The 20605-nt window shown below is 33.4% G+C and overlaps 1 protein-coding gene across 1 annotated transcript; it reads left to right on the top strand.

Moving 5' to 3' along the window:
• The first annotated feature begins 15079 nt into the window (after nt 1-15079).
• On the top strand, nt 15080-15979 carry LOC136980055 (gustatory and odorant receptor 22-like). The gene has a single exon (XM_067276101.1). The coding sequence runs from the start codon at nt 15080-15082 to the stop codon at nt 15977-15979; it is 900 nt and encodes a 299-aa protein (XP_067132202.1).
• The last annotated feature ends 4626 nt before the right edge of the window (nt 15980-20605 follow it).

Here is a 20605-nt window from a genome sequence, read left to right as displayed (position 1 = left end):
TTTAAAACAGCATTACGCAAGTTTAATAATTACATAGAAAAAATTACCATACAGCATATAGAAATGTTTCTATACTATGGTCAATAAAACTATCATAAAATGTACATTTCTTGTCAATACAATGTCAATGTCAATACAGTTTAGTTGCTAGTTGATGTAGTTTGTTTTAACATAATCTTCCTAGCGAGTGAACTTTATGTTCTGAAGAACTCGTTAGCAAAATCTCTGGTTCGACCCAAATATCTGTTACAAAATTATGAGCTTCGAGTGATTTGTACGCTTTCATGTGATTAAAAGTTAAAAATTGCGTTAAGGTAGTTTACGATGTAACCATATATCTTTGACAATTTATCCAGCTAACTCTTTTCAGGGAAAAAGATTTAAATTGAAATAACACGACTTCTAGTTTTCAACAGACGTTTTATACAGTCTTTCGGGGGCCTTCTGACGTTCTCCTTTCCATACCTGATCTCTGTCTTTATCTATGTAACTCTGTTCTCATTATTAAGAAAGATCAGATGGTCAGACAGGCGACAGTGGAAATTTATAGATCTACAATTTTTTCGAATTGCAGCCCAATTAACAATTAAATAACAGACTTTCTCAACAGAAATTTAATTCCGAAATATAAAAAAAAACTAGATGAAAAGTTAACGAGGATTTTTAAATTCAACTTTTTTAGTGTCATATTTTAAAACATCAGAAATTAAACTAGAGTTAAATTGATAATTCATATTATGTATTGCTTAGTGTTTTTGCAGATATTTGTAAAATTATCGATAAGCTACACAAATTAAATAAACTTTAACAACAAACTATCACACAAAACTGAAAATTATGTAGAATTACTGATGTATTCTTATAGAATGTACCCCAATGTGTATCAAACCTATACTACTGATGCTACCATACTGTTCCATATGTCAATTCTACATAATAAAAATTCTTTTCTTTTTCTTTCAGCTTAATCATGTATATGCCAGACATATGCATTTGTTTAAGTTCTTCTGTCTGTTTGAAGTGATGGCATGATAAAAGGAAAAACGTTTAATCAGCAAAACGTATTTTATATTACCATATATATCGAAAATATATTCCAACTCCTTTGTTCTATTCAAAATTTAATCAAAAATTATAAGGTTTGTGTACTTCGTAGTATATATAGTAATATATTTGAGTGGACTGTTGAAGCATATAAGCTATTAGAATTATAAAATTATTATAATATGAAAGATTTTCGAGGAAGAATATAGAAAAAATATGAAAAGACTAAGAGATATTTTGTAAGATCGAGAAAATTTGTGCTGTTCTGTGCAAATCCAACCTTTATAAGAGATAAACAATAAACATTTTAGGTCAAACAGATGCTTGTCTTTCCTACACGTTTGTTTTACTTTTATTTCTATTGTAAATCATACAGACATGACATAAATTATTTTCTTGGTTAATAGTCTATTGATATAGACCATTTCAATCAAATCAGTTCATTTCCATAAACTGTCATCGATTTTAACAATTAATTACTCTTTTGATAACTGAAAGTAGAGAGATGGAGGTATTTAACTGATGAACGTCACTTCTGCAACTTTCATCTCTCTTGTATATTTTCTGATTCAGGGCCTGGCATCTTTTCCGTGTTTTGTCATTTCATAATTCGAACTGGGCACTTGATTACAAATTTCTTTTGGTGCCACCCTGAAGATGGTCCCCCTCGTGCGGTGCACGCCCACTTGTGTCAGTTGTCGTCAAACTATGAACAAAGATAAAATTATTTTAAAAGAAATTTAAAACAGATTCTGTTTATTATGAAACCCACATTTGAGAAGAATCACTGTTTTCAAGAAGAAGAATAATGCGTTCGTTTTTTCCTTGTATTACTTTTCCAACTGTTATGTATACATAACAAGAAAAAGTATAGGAACCATCTCAAATTTGATCCTCAGGAGTTTTTCCAAATCTCTACGTTTTGAGACTTCCTGAATCTTAAAAAAGTCAAAAAAGCGAAAAAAAAATTAAATGCGTGAATATGTATTTATGTTTGTGCGTGGGTTGACGTCTATTTCACTTAATATTTCGAAATAAGGTAAGGATTAAAAAAATTGGTATGGTGGCTTTTATACGAGGGACATTGATGCAATTCAATTTTAGTAATTATAGGTCTAGAGGGTGGCGAACCTATGAAACGCGTGACCAAAGTGGCACGTAAGACAAATTATCTGGCACGTAACGTATCATATGATTTCTGTCCTTTTCAATCATCCTTTCTGTTTATCACCTGATCATCCTTTTTTCAATCAGATTTTTTACATTTATTCGAATTAAAGCGTATTCGTTTAATTTCTTTAAATATCATTATTCGAAGTCTAGACTTTGGCACGCATTAACATCTTGAAAGCTAAGTATGCTTACAATATGGCACGCAAACTCAAAAAAATTCGCCATCCCTGCTCTAAAGTATGGGGAAATAAAAGGGTATCATACATCTCGAATGGGGTGCGACGTATGAAGATTTTTTTATTATTAACATTTACACTCATTTATAAAACTCACTCCTATTTTCAAAATAAAGTTTTTTGCAAATTTATAGTAATTAAAACTATAAGAAAATTTTTAACAGAATCTGATAACAGATGAAGCCACACTTTTTTTATATTTTGTTTAATAATATAAAAGATTTTAATGAAAACTCATAACAGCCGGAAAAGATACGCAACTCATGCCGATAGGGTTTTTACATTTACGAACGGATAATGGAGTAAAATGAAAAATCGAATTGTTTGCCAATACAAAGATTATTATCGTTAGTCGACGTTACCTCATTTATTACTTTCCTGGAAGAATCGATATTATTTCATTATCTCAATGATTATAAAAATTGCAAAGATTAACGATTAAATGTCAGAAACTAAACAAAAGATCTTTTCTACTGTATGAAATTTGTGGAACATTTACTTATTTATTTACAGAAGCTAAGTACTTCCCTTTGGCATGGAATTACTACAAATTTGTTTTCCCGTTAGAAACATAACTAAGAGAATTCTCTGTCAGTCACGGTCTATTTTCCAAATATTGCACCACACACAACGGATAACTCTGAAATTTAGAAAATTCGAAAACTTAAAAAACAAAAGTAATGATAATAGCACTCAAAATACAATTTATGGTAAATAAATATTTATCCCAATATTTCAAATTTGTACATTTTTTCTCAATAAAATAGATAATACCAATTATTCATAAAGTAAACGTCTAGACGTTCGAGTAAATATTTACTTCAAGTAAACTCTCGTTTTAATGTTTCAAACAGATCTATTGATTTTTCTAAAAGGTTCGTGCAGCATGCGGAAAAGCAATTTTCTTCACATGACGTTCTCGTTTTCTTCTTCTCAGAAGTTTCTTTCGTACGGTGAGTCAACAACCGAATTTCTAATTTTCTTCCTAAACAGCTTTTCAAAGATCATAAACCTCTCGTGTATGACATAGGGCAGATTTCGTGCAATCGTTGCGTTTTGCATTGAATAACTTTTCGTGTATTATTGTAAAATGTTCCAATTGACAAGGTGGCCCACCAGTGACCAAACGGTTCCGTTTCTCGAACATTGTCAGTTCGATTGTGGATTCTGCCTCGTCAGTACGGGCTGGCCACGTGGAGTTATCCGGGTTTTCTCCACGTCTTTAACGCCCGAATAGGGCAGTTCAGTAATACCTCCCGGAAGTCATTCCCCAGGGCGATCGCCATAAATTTAACGAACAAACAGAATTGTCAGAAATGATTACAGATTTTGCACGTTAGTAATCACAGACCCGACTCACTTTTGCTTGTAGTTACGAGTGTCATCGACACAATCATTCACAATAAACGAATAATGGAAAGCCATGAACTTATCTATATAAACACAGTTAATCATAAAGTACATGATCAGACTTGATTGAAAACCCTTCGAGTCATAAGATAAAGCTTTATACTATAATAATATCAATTTTGATCTGTGCTCAATTTAGGATTTATAATTTTGTTCTCTTTTTCTTTTATTTCAGGTTATACCTACTCAAAATCTCCCACCCGAATTTTAAAAAGACGATATCGAAAAATATGGATTCTACAAGGATTCGGCAAGTCATTCCGCAAAACAACAGGAGAGATTTCATTTCCAGTAAGCAATGGAAATTTCTATCGATGTGCATGAAATTTTTAGGTTTGAATTTCGAAAAGACATGTTCTCTGCACATCGCGCTCATGTTGGCGGGAGCTAAAATATTTCCAATTTACTACGTTTTCGAAACAATCCTTCGATCCTCTAAAGGCAACTTATCTACAATCGATTGGTTCATATTTGCTTATTTCATGTTCAGTATGTCCATTGAAATATTTTTTTTCTATTATTTTCACGCTACCAAAAGGACCATCCTATCGAAAATCAATAGCGCAAACGAAATCATCCAAGCTGAAACTAACAAAGGACACAATAAACTATTAATACTAAAATGCTGTTTGATCTTGATAATGAGCATAGCATGCTTTTTGGCCTTCCATTGCAGCATAACTAAAGGACATTACAGAAAAAACGATATAAATAGATTAGTTTCCAGAAACCTGTTTCATTACGAAGACGAAGAATGTTTATTACTTTATCTCACGTTCTTCTGTTTTGTATTCTTCATGAATATCGAAAATAATTTCTTACTTCTTTTCTTTTCTTCTGTATGCAAGGAAATTGAAAGTGTTTTTAAATTAATTAGCAAAAGCTTGCTTATTAAAGATCATCCTTCGCATATAATTGCTGAGGCCCAACTCAGTTATAGGAAGCTGACATGTATTGTAAATGATCTTAATGTCGTTTTTTCGCCAATATTACTTTTTTGGACTGTTTTTGTCAGTGGTAATGTCGTATTTGAAATCGGATATATTGTTAACATCGAGAAATCTAACGTCACAATATTCAACACTTTAGTGGTTGTTTTCAATGTTGGTGTTCAATTTCTATTATTTGCCGACGTCTGTTGTTCTTCTTCTAACGTCACCAAAGTTGCTAACGACGTCGTCAACGACATTTACGAAATGTCTTTGAAGAGCGATGATAAATGGATCGAAGAGAAGACGTTTCGGTTTTCTGTCATCTCTCTGCAAAATTTGCCGAAATTCTCTGGCTACAATGTGATTAACGTGAATACGAGTCTCTTGTTGACTATTGTGGGTGTTATTGTCACTTACAGTGTACTTTTAATTCAGTTCTCTGTAAACGTTCCTTTGTAAATAAATTTATATCTGTGTGTCTCTATCAGCATTCTATCATAACGGCAAGGTCTGGTAGATTTTTGGCTTAAGTAGGACGAGGAGAGTGTAGACGCCTTTTACAATAGAGAATGATTAATTGTTTTGATAACGGTAAAATAATATTTTTCTGGAAAACCTAAACACTTTTTTCTGGTTTGACACGTATAAATTATTAACGATTTACAGATGGATTCAGTGATACTTTATTTGAAGATGGCACACATTTAGAATAGAAATGAAAAATTTTATTACTGAGAATAAATTAGAAACTGTGACGAATCTGGTCGTGATTATTGTATAGACAGCTGAACTTTGCTTGAATCCATATACACAATTTCTGATCAGCTTAGCAGGATTTACGTAGTTATATACTTGAATTTATTTAATTTTCTCAGCGCAGATTTTATCAATGCTTACTTCTATTCGGATTCATTATGCACTACAGCAATGCTCTCTCTGTAATGCTATATCAGTGCTTTACATACAATAATTATTATACTTTAAACGAAAACTCTCACCCCAAGTTAATGTATCAATAGTTAAAATAAATTCCGCTTAGTTTTCTAACTTTAGAAATTCTGCAATAAATCATGTATCATTCACAATTCACTTCTACAAAGAATTTGTTTTCTTTAATTCACTTCCATTAGTAATTTTTATTCCAAGAAGAGAATTGTATAAATAAAAAAATTATTCGGCAAACAAATGTACTGTAGGTCTATTATATCTTCGAAACTCTTTATTTATAAATTTTTAAACCACATTAAGTGTTTTCATCTACAGCCTCACACCAATGCAGAGGCGATTTGTTTTCTACTTGAACCTAGTATAGAGTATTTACCATTGTATATCTTGTGTTACGTAACTATCAAAAAGCACATTTCTATCCTGATTTTACGTCTTAAAACCTGAATCTAAATATTGTTATTTAATACAATTTCTTCGTATTAAAAATGTTAAGTAATACATAGATTTGTACTTTATATACTTGTAAAAATCTGGTGCCTTTCGATGGAAGGGGAGTATAGAAAATAGACAACAATCATTCTATTTTATACGTGTAAATAATATATTTTGAACAAGTAGAACTGACATTATCTATTTAAATTTTAAGTACATTTAGTTGTGTACAATTCTTTTTCTACCACTCGAGTCACGTAGACTGGTACATGAATTCGTATAGTGAAACAACGAAACGGGCCTTATCTCCTTCCAATTCGCATGGGTCTAAAATAAAACCTGAGTTATAGCTTAATCTGTGTTTGATAATCTGATAATTATTAGTTGAGTACGTTCTGTTAAATGTTAAATATTCTAGCTTACACCAATAAGTGGTGCGTCTGCATAAAAGATAGACAGAGTAAAGATTATGCCTTTAATCTAGAGTGATAATTTAAATATAATACTAAAATTGATACAGAAACTAAACTAGCAGGTCGTATAAGAAGCAGAAAAACTTAACTGAATCAGGAGAAAAAGTAAAAAACTAATAACTTAAATCGGTTAATAGTACCCTTGGTGCTAAGATGGCGGCTCGTCATTGATTCCAGCAAGGAAACAGTGAGACGCACGTTCTAACCTAACCTAACCTATTCTAATAATTTGGTTGCTAATAATTATGGTAATTTATTAGAATAGGTTAGGTTAGATTAGAACGTGCGTCCCACTGTTTCCTTGCTGGAAGCAGAGACGAGCCGCCATCTTAGCACCAATGGCAACATTAACCCTTGAATCTAACTAACTAAAAATTAACTATAGCTATCTTAAATTTACTTATTACTAAACAAGAATGCTGACAAAGTCAACTCAGAAAATCCAGCAACGAGTTGCTTGACTTTTCCGGCAACATTCCCAATAAAAATCTGAAGTCGAAATGCTTTTGGTTCTTTACCTGTGCCAATGTAAGACGACGTACCGTATACTATGTATTTAAATTAGCTGTGAAAGGAAAAAATTCCAAAATGCCACACGTCTCTCTTTGCTCAGATATGCTGTTGCACTTACCATCAGATTGCTATTCGTCTACAACGTCATAAAGCAGCAGTGCGAGCTATTCGCGTGCTTAAAACGGACGAACACAATGCCAAGTTCCAGCAAGACGGAATGACGATGGATCTCTCAGGATGGAAATATAAGAAGATAATAAAAATATAAGAACAGAAATAGTAATTATTACCGAGTTGATCTGAGGTTTGTTTCGAGGGGGAAGCTATAAAACGGGATATGCCGAGGCGCTACTTCATCTATAAAATGGTATTTTTAGGTTCAGAAATTCACTACATCTCGTTAGAGGGGAGAGAGCATTTTACATGTATGTTGTTTCACTATGAATGCGAATTACGGCCTCCCAGCCGGAAAACTGTACGCCAACATTAAATGTAAAAGGTGCAGTAACCTTACGCACGCTGCTCAGAGGGGTCCTTCCGGCTAAATATTTAATATACGACCGTTGTCTGTTATTATTCGTTACTTATTTCCCTCATGTCTTAACTACTAGTTTTAGTAACAAGCCAGTTTTAAGTAAAAAATTCTTAAACCACTCGCTGCAGATTTTTCTTAAATTGATGACGTCTCGAATTTCGTAAAAATTAGAAAGACTAACATTTATTTATTATTTGACGAGAAAAGCTTAATAAAGACAAAATTATATTCTATATTATCATGTAACAGCAATTTATTTGAAATATTCTCGTGTTTTACATTAAACTAAAGATACAGTCGAAACCAAGCTATTTTTATGACAACTTGTATTAGAATGTTGCTGCGGAAGAAGAATGGGAAGTGGTGTCACAGTCGCAGTAAAATTCGCACATTTCAGGGATAATTATTACTGGGAAAATGCAATACATCGAACAGAGAAGCGGACACATCCTGCTGCCCATGTCTTCCATGTCATCGTCAACCAAGGCAATATCGACGAACTCTGAAAATATTTTTTAAAGTTAACATCCTAAATAAATAATAACGACATTTGTCAAAAGCGAGTTTCGAATAAATCTAAATTAATTAGAAATACATTGAATAAAATGTTTTAAATTTCACACGGATGATGACGTAAAAGCAACCGCTTTTTTATAGAATAAACCAGTAACAGTGCGCCTGCGCTGGGGATTTTCGTTCATTTTTAAAATTTACGTAAGCCGAAATGTGTTATTAATAATGCGGTAAATGTGAAATGACTTTCACAATAAATATATATATATATATATATATATATATATATATTATATACTTCGTACGAATTCGCTATGTCGATGATGCAAAAATGTAAGTGTCAACAAGGTGCTTTCTCATAATTGCCGCTCACGTGGTAGGCGATCCCCTTTTCTTCGGACCGCTCATAAAGTTCCCGATTATAAAAACAAGTTTTTTAGTATTTATCATACACAACATAGCCTATTCATTAAAAGATACACACAACAGAATCTCTTCTTTTCTCAACTGTCAAAAGTCTCTTACTCTATCGGTCTTAGTGATACAGACAAACACATATTCGTTATTCATCTCTAATAACCGAGTTTTGCGGTTATTGGAGATAAATGAAAGTCGCGGAATATTTTATGAGATTCTGACCTGAAAACAGAACGCACAGAACGGGAATTACAAGGTGAATCGTGGCTTTCATCACGACTGTAGACAGATTCTTCCAATATCCTGTACAGGAGAATAAAGATTAATAAATGATATAATATTTTAACGTATATTTTAAGTTTATTCGAAGAACAATTATAGCGTCCCAAACAGACGACACAATACTTTTTAATCAGTACAAGAAGCTCGAAAATATAACCTCGTTTGCAATAAGTTTCCTTCAACCGATAAAAACATAAAATAATTCATTGTACAATGCACAGATGTTTATTTTTGTAAGGAAAAGTAATTTATTATGAAGATAAGTCATCATACAAACATGTCAGAAGCTCATATTTTGTTGCTATTAAAATATGTAATCCATAATCAGAGGAGCCTTTGCAACATTTTTCTTTGAACTTCATTCGTGTTTTAAGATTCCGTAAAAACCATTCAATGGCATCGTCTTTTCGCTTTTTAAACGTTGCAAGGCGTTGAGGCACTGAAGATACAAAGTTGTGCAGAGACTGCGTGGGAAACTCTTTTCTATTTTTTCCACGCGTACGTAATTCTTTAAACGTGCGAGGATAGCGTCGAGTCATCTTTTTTTCAAACATCGCCATACATTTTCAATCGGAGACAGTTCGGGTTTGACGGTGACAGGTATATGATTACATTGCATCCGGGCTTTGGATTCATGGCATTTTCTGGACGAGCGTAGTCGTGCGGCAAAATACAGGTTCGTCTTTGCAAAAGTTTACGTTATGATTTGCTTTGATGTAGCCAAAGAATTGAAATGTAGGTTTTGGAGCTCCCGGCACAGCTGCAGAATTACCAGCTTCAAACTTCTGCGCTCGTCCATTCCCAAACCATTAGAGACTGTGGCTCGTGAATGATATGATGGATTATTAGCTTCGTCATTACTACGAATGACTTTCTTGCCTATAATCTCATGATCTACAAAATACGCTCATTCCCCGACCACAGTATCTTTTTCCGATCAACGTTTTCCCGCTTCGGATAACTTCTAGTTTAAGATGAATTAGCTGTGCTTACGTGATTCACTTATGAGAGGGTTTTTCTTGAATTTGCACGGGTTTTATGCATCGTTGAATATATCTCTACACTATGCATTCAGATAATAAAATATTAAACTATTCTCTTGCCAATTTGTCAAATTTCTTATGATGACTTTCCTCTTTTGGGAAATACGACGTCGAAAGCACCGTAGTTGTTTGAAACCGAGAGGTAGTTTTCTTCCTAAAGCTTTGCCCGGACGAAATTTTTTCTCGGAAATATTTTATGAATCTCCGGCCTGTAGACAGATGTCTGCATATCTCCAACGATAGACTTTTTCTTTATAATCTTGGATAGTAATTTTTTAATTGGTTTCGGTTTTCTCGATTGACTCGCCATTTTCCACAGACATTAATATGAACAGCTAACAGTGAATTGCTTTCTATATGCAAGATATGTGACATAAGCAAAACTACCAGAAATTCCTGAAAATTGTTCCAAAATCCTGTCTGAACGAACGTCGTTGCAATCTGTTGCCAAACGGTTGCAACTTTTGCATAACTGAATATGAAATCCAAGGTAGCAAGTTATTGGAACGAACTTGTTTAATTACAAACGATATTGTTTATAGCACTTGGTTTAATGTTTGTAAATTTCTGAAAGTTTAAAAAGTGAACGAAGCTCATTGCTATCGAGATTAGTCATTCCAGCCGTTTTTTTCTATTTACAATTAACTCAAACAGCGTAAGATTTGCGTAATCCCGAATATATCTCGTGACATATGTGAAAGATATGCGTGAGTATTTATTTTAATTAAAAAATTATTGAAATTTTGTAGATTCTAAATGACAAATATAGAAAGCAATTGAAAAAGACTTACTTGTAAATATATAATCCTTTGATCGGGAGAATTTCTGTTCGGGCTGTTCTGTTCGAACCAACTTTTATAAGAGATAAACACTAAACATTTTGGGTCAAACAGATGCTTGGCTTTCCTACGCGATTGTTTGACGTTTATTTCTATTGTAAAACGAACAGACTCGACCTAAATTATTTTATTTGTTAATAGTCTGTTGATTTAGACCATTTCAATCAAATCCGTTCGTTTCCGTAAACTGTCCTCGATTTTAATAACTAATTATTCTTTTGATCGCCGAAACTGTGTTGACAGGAATTTAACTTATAAACGTCACTCCTTAACTTTTATCTTTCCTGTATATTTTCTAACGTGGTTCGGGGCATCTCTTCTGTGACTATTGATTTCATAATTAAACCAACCATTTGACTACGAACGTCTTTTGGTTCCGCCCTGACGATGGTCCACCTCGTGCGGTACACACCCACTTGCGGAGGTTTTTCTCAGAATATTGACAAAGATAAAATTATTTTAAAAGAAATTTAAAACAAATTCTATATTTATTATGAAATCTGCATTTTAGAAGACTCATTCTTTTTCATGAAGAATAATAATGCGTTCGTTGTTTTCCTTGTTTTACTTTTCCGGCTGTTATGTATACATAACAAGAGAAAGTATGGGAATCGTGTCAAATTTGATCCTCTGAGTTTTTTGCAAATCTCCACATTTTGTGATTTCTTGACTAAAAATAAACTCAAAAAGGAGCAAAAAAACCCCGTGAATATGTTTTGATGTTTGTGTGTGTGTTGGCATCTATTTCGCTTAATATTTCAGAATTGGGTAAGGATTTTTTAACTTGACCCGGTGGCTTCTGTATGAGGTGCATTGATGCTATTAAATTTTGGTGGTTAAAGGTCGAGACAATGAAAAAACAGAAAGGTTCATTTATCTCGAAAGGGGTAAGACTTAATACAGATTTTATTTATTATTAATATTTACACTCATTTACAAAACGCACCCCTATTTTCAAAATTAATTTATAAAAAAACATTTATAACAAAATCTGATAACTGATGGAGCCGCACATTTTCGTATTTTGTTTACTAATATAAAACGTTTTTAATGAAAATTCATAACAGCCGGAAAAGGTACGCAACTCATGTCGACAGGACTTTTATAAACGGAAAACGGAGTAAAATGAAAAATCGAATTGTTTGCCAATACAAAGATTATTATCGTTAGTCGACATTACCTCATTTATTACTTTTCCTGAAAGAATCGATATTATTTCATTATCTCAACGATAGTAAAAATTGCAAAGTTTCACAATTAAATGTCAGGAACTAAACAAAAGATCTTTTCTACTGTATAAAATGTGTGGAACATTTACTCATTTATTTACAGAAGCTGAGTACTGCCCTTTAGCATAAGATTACTACACTACTCAACATACGAATTTGTTTGCTTTTCAGAAACATTCTAACAAAACCAACATCTTCACTATCGATGCAATTTAACAAAATCTGTAATTTCAGAAATAGCTGCTAGTCACGATCTATTTTTCAAATATTTCACCATATATACTGTGTGCTGTTTCTCCATATACATATACCATATATACCATATATACTATTCACCATATATAAATATTTCACAATATAACTGTAACTCTGAAATTTGAAAAATTCGAAAACTTTCTAAAACAAAAATAATGATAATAGTACTCAAAATATGATTTACGGCGAAAAAATATTTATCTCATTATTTTAAATTTATATATTTTTTCTCATTAAAATGTATAATAGCAATTATTCACAAAGTAAACGTGAAGACATTCGAGTAAATATTTACTTCAAGTAAACTCTCGTTTAATATTTCAAACAAATCTATTGATTTTTCTAAATTGTTCGTGCAGCATGCGGAAAAGCAATTTTCCTCATATGACGTTCTCCTTTTCTTCTTCTCAGAAGTTTGTTTCGTACGGTGAGTCAACAACCGAATTTCTAATTTTCTTCCTAAACAGCTTTCCAAAGATCATAAATTTCCCGTGTATGACATATAGCAGATTTCGTGCACGCTCTACTTTTTGCATTGAATAACCTTTCATGTATTATTGTAAAAAGTCTAAATTGACAGAGGGGTGCACCAGTGGCCAAACGGTATCGTTTGTTGAACACTGGGAGTTCGGTTGTGAATTCGGCCTCGTCAGGACGGGCTGGCCACGTGGAGTTATCCGGGTTTTCTCCACGTCTTTAACGCCTGAATTGGGCAGCTTCTTCCTTCTTCTCCTTCTCTCTGACCCTCATAGTTTTTGCAGGACCTTGCCTCATTCAGGATTTTCGCCCATTTTTTTTATTTTGAGCCTTCCTTCTCCAGCAGCTCACACCCATCCTTCAAATCATCTTCTACATCCTCATCCCATCTTTTTCGTGGTCTCCCTCTCCACCTTCTCCCTTCTGGTCTTTCTGTATACACTTGAAACACATTTCTCTTCAGGTCCATTCTTTCCTAATGCCCAATCCATCGAAATATCCCTCTTTTGATTTCTGTCACAATATCAGAATTTTCATATAAATCTTCAAGTTCTTTATTACTTCTTATTCTCCACTCTCCTCTCTTGTACTTCAAAATCTTCCTCTCAAATCGTCTCGACTGCTCTTCCTGCTCGCTTGTCAGTGTCCAGGCCTCGGAGCCATACATGATTTCCGGTCTTATAATAGTTTTATAAATTCTAATCTTACTGCATCTTGATATTTCTTTAGATGTTAGAATTCGTCTTAAAGTAAAATAGCTTCTATTTCCTGCTGTCACTCTTGCCTTAATTTCTTCATCGATTTCGTTCTTTTCTGTCAGCTGAGTTCCTAAGTATTGAAATTTATTCACCTGTTCCAGTTTATGGCCCTTTATATGTAGAAATTGTCCACTTGGCCCCTGACAATCTTTTCAAATTAACTTCATATATTTTGTTTTTTCGTCATTAATTGTTAGGTTTTTATCTATTGCTACTTCCTCCATTATTTTAAATGTCTCTTCGATTCTCTTTTTAGATTTCCTCAATATAACTATATTATCCCCAAATGCTAAGCACTGTAAATGTTTCTTAAAAATCGTACCTCTTGCATTTACATCCACTTCCTCATATACTTTTCTCATTGCCACTTCTAATACTAAGTTAAATAAAACTGCAGAAAGTGCATGTCCCTCTTTGAGCCCTTTCTGAATTGCAAATGCCCCTGACAAATATCCCTGGATCTTAACTCTGCCTTCTGTCTTCTCTAAAATTAACTTTGTTAAATTAATAATTTTTTGAGGTATTCCCAATTCCCGGAGATTCGCCCAAACTTTTTCTCTTCTAACACTATCATAAGCGTTTTTAAAGTCCATATAAAAATGGTATATCTCAATATTATACACGTAGCATTTCTCCAGAATTAACCTTATTGTGGAGATTTGATCTATAGTTGATCTGTTATTACGAAAACCGCACTGATTATCTCCCACTATATTTTCCATGTATGCTGCCAACCTCTTTGCTAGTATTTTTGAAAAAATTTTATAAACCACATTCAGTAAAGTAATTCCTCTGTAGTTGCCACAATCTAGTTTGTTCCCTTTTTTGTGTATTGGGCATATTATTCCTCTATTCCAACCTTGTGGAAACCGTTCACTTTTTCAGAATTGGGTAGCTACCTTTAGTAATACCTCTCGAAAGTCATTCCCCTAGGCGATCGCCCGAGTGTTGCCATAAACTTAACAAACAAAAAGAATTGTCAGAAATGATTACAGATTTTGCACGTTAGCAATGGCAGACTCGACTTACTTTTGCTTGTAGTTACGAGTGTCATCGACACAATCATTCACAATAAACCAATAATGGAAAGCCAAGAACTCATCTATATAAACTCAGTTAATCATAAAGAGCATGATCAGACTTGATTGGAAACCCTTCAAATCATAAGATAAATCTTTATGCTATGATAATATCAATTTTGATCTTTGCTTAATTTAGGATTTATAATTTTGTTTTCTTTTTCTTTTATTTCAGGTTATACGTAATCAAAATTTCCAACTCGAATTTTAAAAAGACGATATCGAAAAATATGGATTCTACAAGGATTCGGCAAGTCATTCCGCAAAACATCAGGAGAGATTTCATTTTCAGTAAGCAATGGAAATTTCTATCGATGTGCATGAAATTCTTAGGTTTGAATTTCGAAAAGAGATTTTCTCTGCACATCGCGCTCATGTTGGCGGGAGCCAAAATATATCCAATTTACTACGTTTTCAAAACAATCCTTCAATCCTTCAAAGGGCAATTATCAGCAGTCAATTGGCTTATATTCGTTTATTTTATGTTCAGTATGTCCATTGACATATTTTCTTTCTACTATTTTCACGGCACTAAACAGACCATCTTATCGAAAATCAATAGCATAAACGAAATCATCCAAGCTGAAACTAGCGAAGGACACAATAAACTATTAATATTAAAATGCTGTTTGATATGGATAACGAGCCTAGCATGGTTTTTGGCCATCCATTTCAGCATAACTAAAGCACGTTACAAAGAAAACGATATAAATAAATTAGTTTCCAGACACCTGTTTCATTACGAAGACGAAGAATGTTTATTACTTCATCTCACGTTCTTCTGTTTTGTATTCTTCATAGTAATTGGAAATAATTTCTTACTTCTTTTCTTTTCTTCTGTATGCAAGGAAATTGAAAGTGTTTTCAAATTAATTAGCAAAAGCTTGCTTATAGAAGATCGTCTTTCGCAAACGATTGCAGAGGCTCAAGTGAAGTATAAAAAGCTGACATGTATTGTAAATGATCTTAATGACATTTATTCGTCAATATTACTTTTTTGGACTGTTTTTGTCAGTGGTAATGTCATATTTCAGATCGGATATATCCTCAACATCGACAAATCTGACCTGACAATATTCGACATTTTAGTGGTTGTTTTCAATGCCGGTGTTAAATTTCTATTATTTTCTGTTGTCTGTTGTTCTTCTTCTTACGTCACCAAAGTTGCTAACGACGTCGTCAACGACATTTACGAAATATCTTTAAAGAGCGATGATAAATGGATCGAAGAGAAAACGTTTCGGTTTTCTGTCATCTCTCTGCAAAATTTGCCGAAATTCTCTGGCTACAATATGATTAACGTGAATACGAGTCTCTTGTTGACTATTGTGAGTGTTATTGTCACTTACACTGTACTTTTAATTCAGTTCTCTGTAAACCTTGCTTCGTAAGTGAATTACATCTGTGTCTTTCTATCACTATTTTGTCAAGACTTCAAGGTCTGGTAGACTATTTGGGATAAGTGGTGAGAAGGCAGATGCCTTCTGACTTCTGTTCTTTTTTCACTATTGCCAAATCACAATTAAACATTTTCTCTTACAGTAACAAAGAAAAATGTTTAATTGCTTTCTGAAGGATTTATTGGCAGTTTTATCCAATGACTTATCATAGTATAAGACATTCCTTAGTGATAATGTAAGGCACCCTTTGAGAATTGAAACTGGATCGTTTATTTGGTAAAATCTAGTTTAAAAATTCAATAAATAATGCATTCGTACATGCATCGGGTGATGCGTGTGTTGACATCTGAAGTGTTGAAGTTTTCCTTTGCCTTTTTCGACGATGGTCTTTGGATACTCGAATCGGTGCGTGCTGGCTATACGAATGCATATCATTACAGAAAAATATTCAATTCAAATATTCAACTCTCCGAAATACTTAATTTATTTGATTAATTTAATCAAAACCATTTACATTTTTAATGTACTATATCATTAATATTTCTAAATGCTGCGTATAAAGTTCTTTTATCTCACTAAACTGCATATTGATACATAGCGCAATGCTCGAAATTTTAAAAATGCATTGGATAAAAAGGTTAAAGGAACAATATGTTAATGGAAACTCTACTATATTATAAATTTCTGTTCTTCAGTGCCCTTATGGACGTTGCTAAAATAATAAAGTTTCAATCATTAGTTAAATTTCGGTCAACACTCTTACGGGGATCTAACAATAACTAATTCTTAATACTGAGAATAGTATACGGAAGCAAACGGATTTGATTGAAATGATCTAAATCAACAAACTATAAACAAAGACACTAATTTAGGCCGTGTTTATATTTTGTAGAATAAAGTTAATACTGAAACAAATGTGCAGGAAAGAGAAACATCTGTTTGACACAATATTTAGATTATATATGCCTTATACACCACATATTCGGTAGAACATTCTCCTGTATAGGATATTAGAAGAATCTGTCCATAATCGTGATGAAAACCACGATTCACGTCGTAATTCCCGTTTAGGTCAGAATCTTATTGTTAGATAACAAGATGTTGCGCGAATGGAGTAAAACGCAAAACTCCGTTATTAAAGATAAGTGACGAATACGTGTTTGTGTTTATAACTAAGATCAACAGAGCAAGACACTTTTGACACTTGAGAAAACAGAGATACTGTTGTATCTATCTTTTAATAAATACGCTTTGTTACGTGTCATCAATACTAACAAAGTCGGTTTTATAATTGGAAGTCTCGTGACAAATTTCATTATTATTTAATTAGAAAATATATTTACAGAGAAAGTCGATGTTTCCTTGGACACTTACGCCAAAATGTCCTGTTTGTTGTTACTCTATGCCTGGAAAGTAATCAACCAGCCTATGTGTGAAGTTCACTGAAAATATTCCATCACAGCTAAATCGTACAATATGACACACCACCGTCCGTGTTTTAATACAATAAAATATAAACGTGGTAAAATAAATTTATTGTTTTGTGACGTCATAAAAATCGCTCGGTTTCGTATTTATCTCGTAGTTTAATACAAAACGAACTAATACTTGAATTTTAAATAAATTGCTGTTTATCCGGTAATATAGAATTTAGTTGTGTCACAGATTTTACTACTAATTGTATTACTAATAACTTTTTCTCGCCATGCAATAAACAAATATTCATTCTTCTATTCTTCACAAAACCTAAGATTTCTGGACGTGGTTGATGTAAAAAATAAATCGAAGAGGAGATTCTAATCAAAAATTCAGAAATACAAACACAGATTTTTTCAAAGTTGATCTCGTGCTTAATATTACTGTGAAATCTGAATTTTCGAATTTACACAGCGTTGTAGCATTTAGAGAAAAGTCTTTACGCAAAACAATAAGCATTTCGAAAATTAGTGAATCTTCTCAATTAATTTTTGCTGAAGACTTCGCTATTGACAATTAAAAGTTCAAGTGAAAAAAAAGTATTCGCAATTTCGCCAACTTTTTCACGGAACACGCGACATTGTGCAGATAGAGTCAAGAGATTTAACAAATTAAAGGAAACTGAAATAAATCTAAGAGAAACTATTAACATTTTCTAATATTTTTCGATTTTTTGTGTAATTTTCGTGCTTTCGTACATCGCATTTCACACTACAAGTAAAGAAAAAAAATGAAATGGTTTATGACAAGCTTCAAAGCGCTGGTGTTTTACGATTCATTGTCTCAAGATTCTGAAGAAACAGTCGAACACAGACGAAAAGTAATAACCTTTAACGAAATTAAATTTTATCCCGTGTTTTATTAATATAAATATCTCTTTCCAAATACGATTAAGCAATCTCACTTTAATGAAACGAATTCGAAGAAAATGAAAATGTCTGGATAATATCAGACAAGAACATTTTAAGAAAAATGCGTGGCAGAGAAAGACTAAACATGAAAGAAATATCTCGTATATTGTATTAAATCGTAAAGGTGGATACTTGTTTAAAGGCCGAAGACTGCAAACGACGTTAGATTTAACAAAATTTCTTATCGATTTGCAGATATCTGAGAGAAGCCACATAATAGGAAATTGGCTGAAGAAAGTTATCATCACAACTCTCGATCCGAGATTAATTAACGAAAGAGTGTATTATCCACTATCATTAACATACGTTTTAAATCCAGAATTATATTTTTGATGAACTGGGATAAATTTTCATACGCCTGTCATTACGAAGATTTGCCCGAAGTTTTACAACTGCAATAATAACCTATCAACGAGGGATAAAAAGTATTCCCGCCGTTTTGGCTTCTTCAGATGTTTAATATAATACTGTAATAGGGTTCTTACGATGCACAATTCTTTCCTTTCTTTCTTCGTAACAATGGCATTGTTCAATAATGCGCGACATCAATTAAATAACGCCGTACTTTTCTAACACAATAACATATCAGATCGCTACTTCGTTAGATTTATAACCGTGTAAAACCGGCTGAGAGAAAAATTTGACGATTTATATTACAAACAGTGCCGGATTAAGCCTCTAGCGGGCCCTAGACAAAATTTAAATTGGGGCCCCATTTAAATAAGTTGCATCTAAACAAATCTTATATAAAGTGACATTAGCGTAGCTAGTATGGGTGACACCCGGTGCGGATATCGTGGTGTCATCCATAACTTTTTAACTCTTTTATAAAACACTGTTGAATTGTAATATCTTCGCACTCGAGCAACTTGAACGCTATATCGAATATCCGATGTCGCGACGTATAGGTGTAGATTTAGAAAATAAATCATAACCATCCATACATCAGCACTACCACGAGACGCGGCCGTAGGAATATTTGTAGATGGCGCGAGAGATTTTTTTAGGTAATGGCTAGTCGAGCGGAGCCTAGTAAGAATTGTTAAATATAGCCTTTTCTGTCCTATCGAATTTCGAATTCGAAACAGAGCAGTCTTCTGCACTGGAGCCGGGCCCCTCCGGATTACGGGTCCTAGACATTTGCCTACTTTGCCTTTTTTTTTTTTTTTTTTTTTTTTTTTTTTTTTTTTTTTTTTTTAACTCTTTCCGCCCTGTGGGCACTAAGAGGGCCTCTTTTAGTAGGCCCATTATGGGTTAGGCCAGGCCCACAATGGGGCGACCGGGTGGTGAGGGACGGGGCCCGACATATCCGGACGGACCACCCCCCGAAAAATTCCTGGGGATTATTCGACCCGTTTGGATTCGATCCCGGGTCCCCCAGAGCGGTAGGCTGCCACCTTTACCGCTCGGCCATCCGGCCTTTGGTTACTTTGCCTATTCGATAATCCGGCCCTGATTACAAACACAAAAATTCTAAACTTGAAGTCACTATAACAAGTTATAATGTGATATAACGAGTCAGCAATAATGTTCTAAGTCCATACATATAGATATCCAGCAACGTGTTTCTTAACTTTTCCGGCAACATTTAAAACTGCGCGTAACGCCATCTGTTACACTATTTTTTCAAAATTTTAATATTTTTATTATCATAAAATGGCATAAAGCGTAATTTTCAGGGTAGGGATTGGTGTAATAAAAATTGTATATACTAATAAGTGACCATCAATTCAACGTGGTTTGAGTAATTGCTAACTTATAATTTTCTTCTTTGTCTGACTTTAGCTTGTAACAAGCCAAACCATTTAGAATCGAATTTGAAAACGAAATATTTTAAAATCAAATTCATTTCTTATATAATTTAAATTCAAAAGTATAAAATTTGCAAATATTCAGAATGTCTTTCCAGAAAACAACAGCGAAAATCCAGCGCTAAACAATCAATGGAAACCTCTGTCGATATGCATGAAATTCTTAGGTTTGAATGTCGACAAGACAGTTTCCCTGCACATCGTGCTCATGTTGACTGGATCCAAAATATATCCAATTTACTACATTTTCGAAACAATCCTTCGATCCTCTAAAGGCAACGTATCTACAATCGATTGGTTCATATTCGCTTATTTTATATTTAGCATCTCCATTTACATATTCTCGGTATTATTTTCTTACCACCAAACGGACCATCCTCTCGATACTCAACAGAACAAACGAAATCATCCAACCTAAA

The sequence above is a fragment of the Centruroides vittatus genome, unplaced genomic scaffold (genome assembly GCF_030686945.1).
Source record: "Centruroides vittatus isolate TY-2023 unplaced genomic scaffold, ASM3068694v2 contig_663, whole genome shotgun sequence".
NCBI classification, from domain to species: Eukaryota; Metazoa; Arthropoda; class Arachnida; order Scorpiones; family Buthidae; genus Centruroides; species Centruroides vittatus.
Note: the sequence above shows the minus strand (reverse complement) of the source record. Positions and strands in the feature narration are given on the sequence as shown.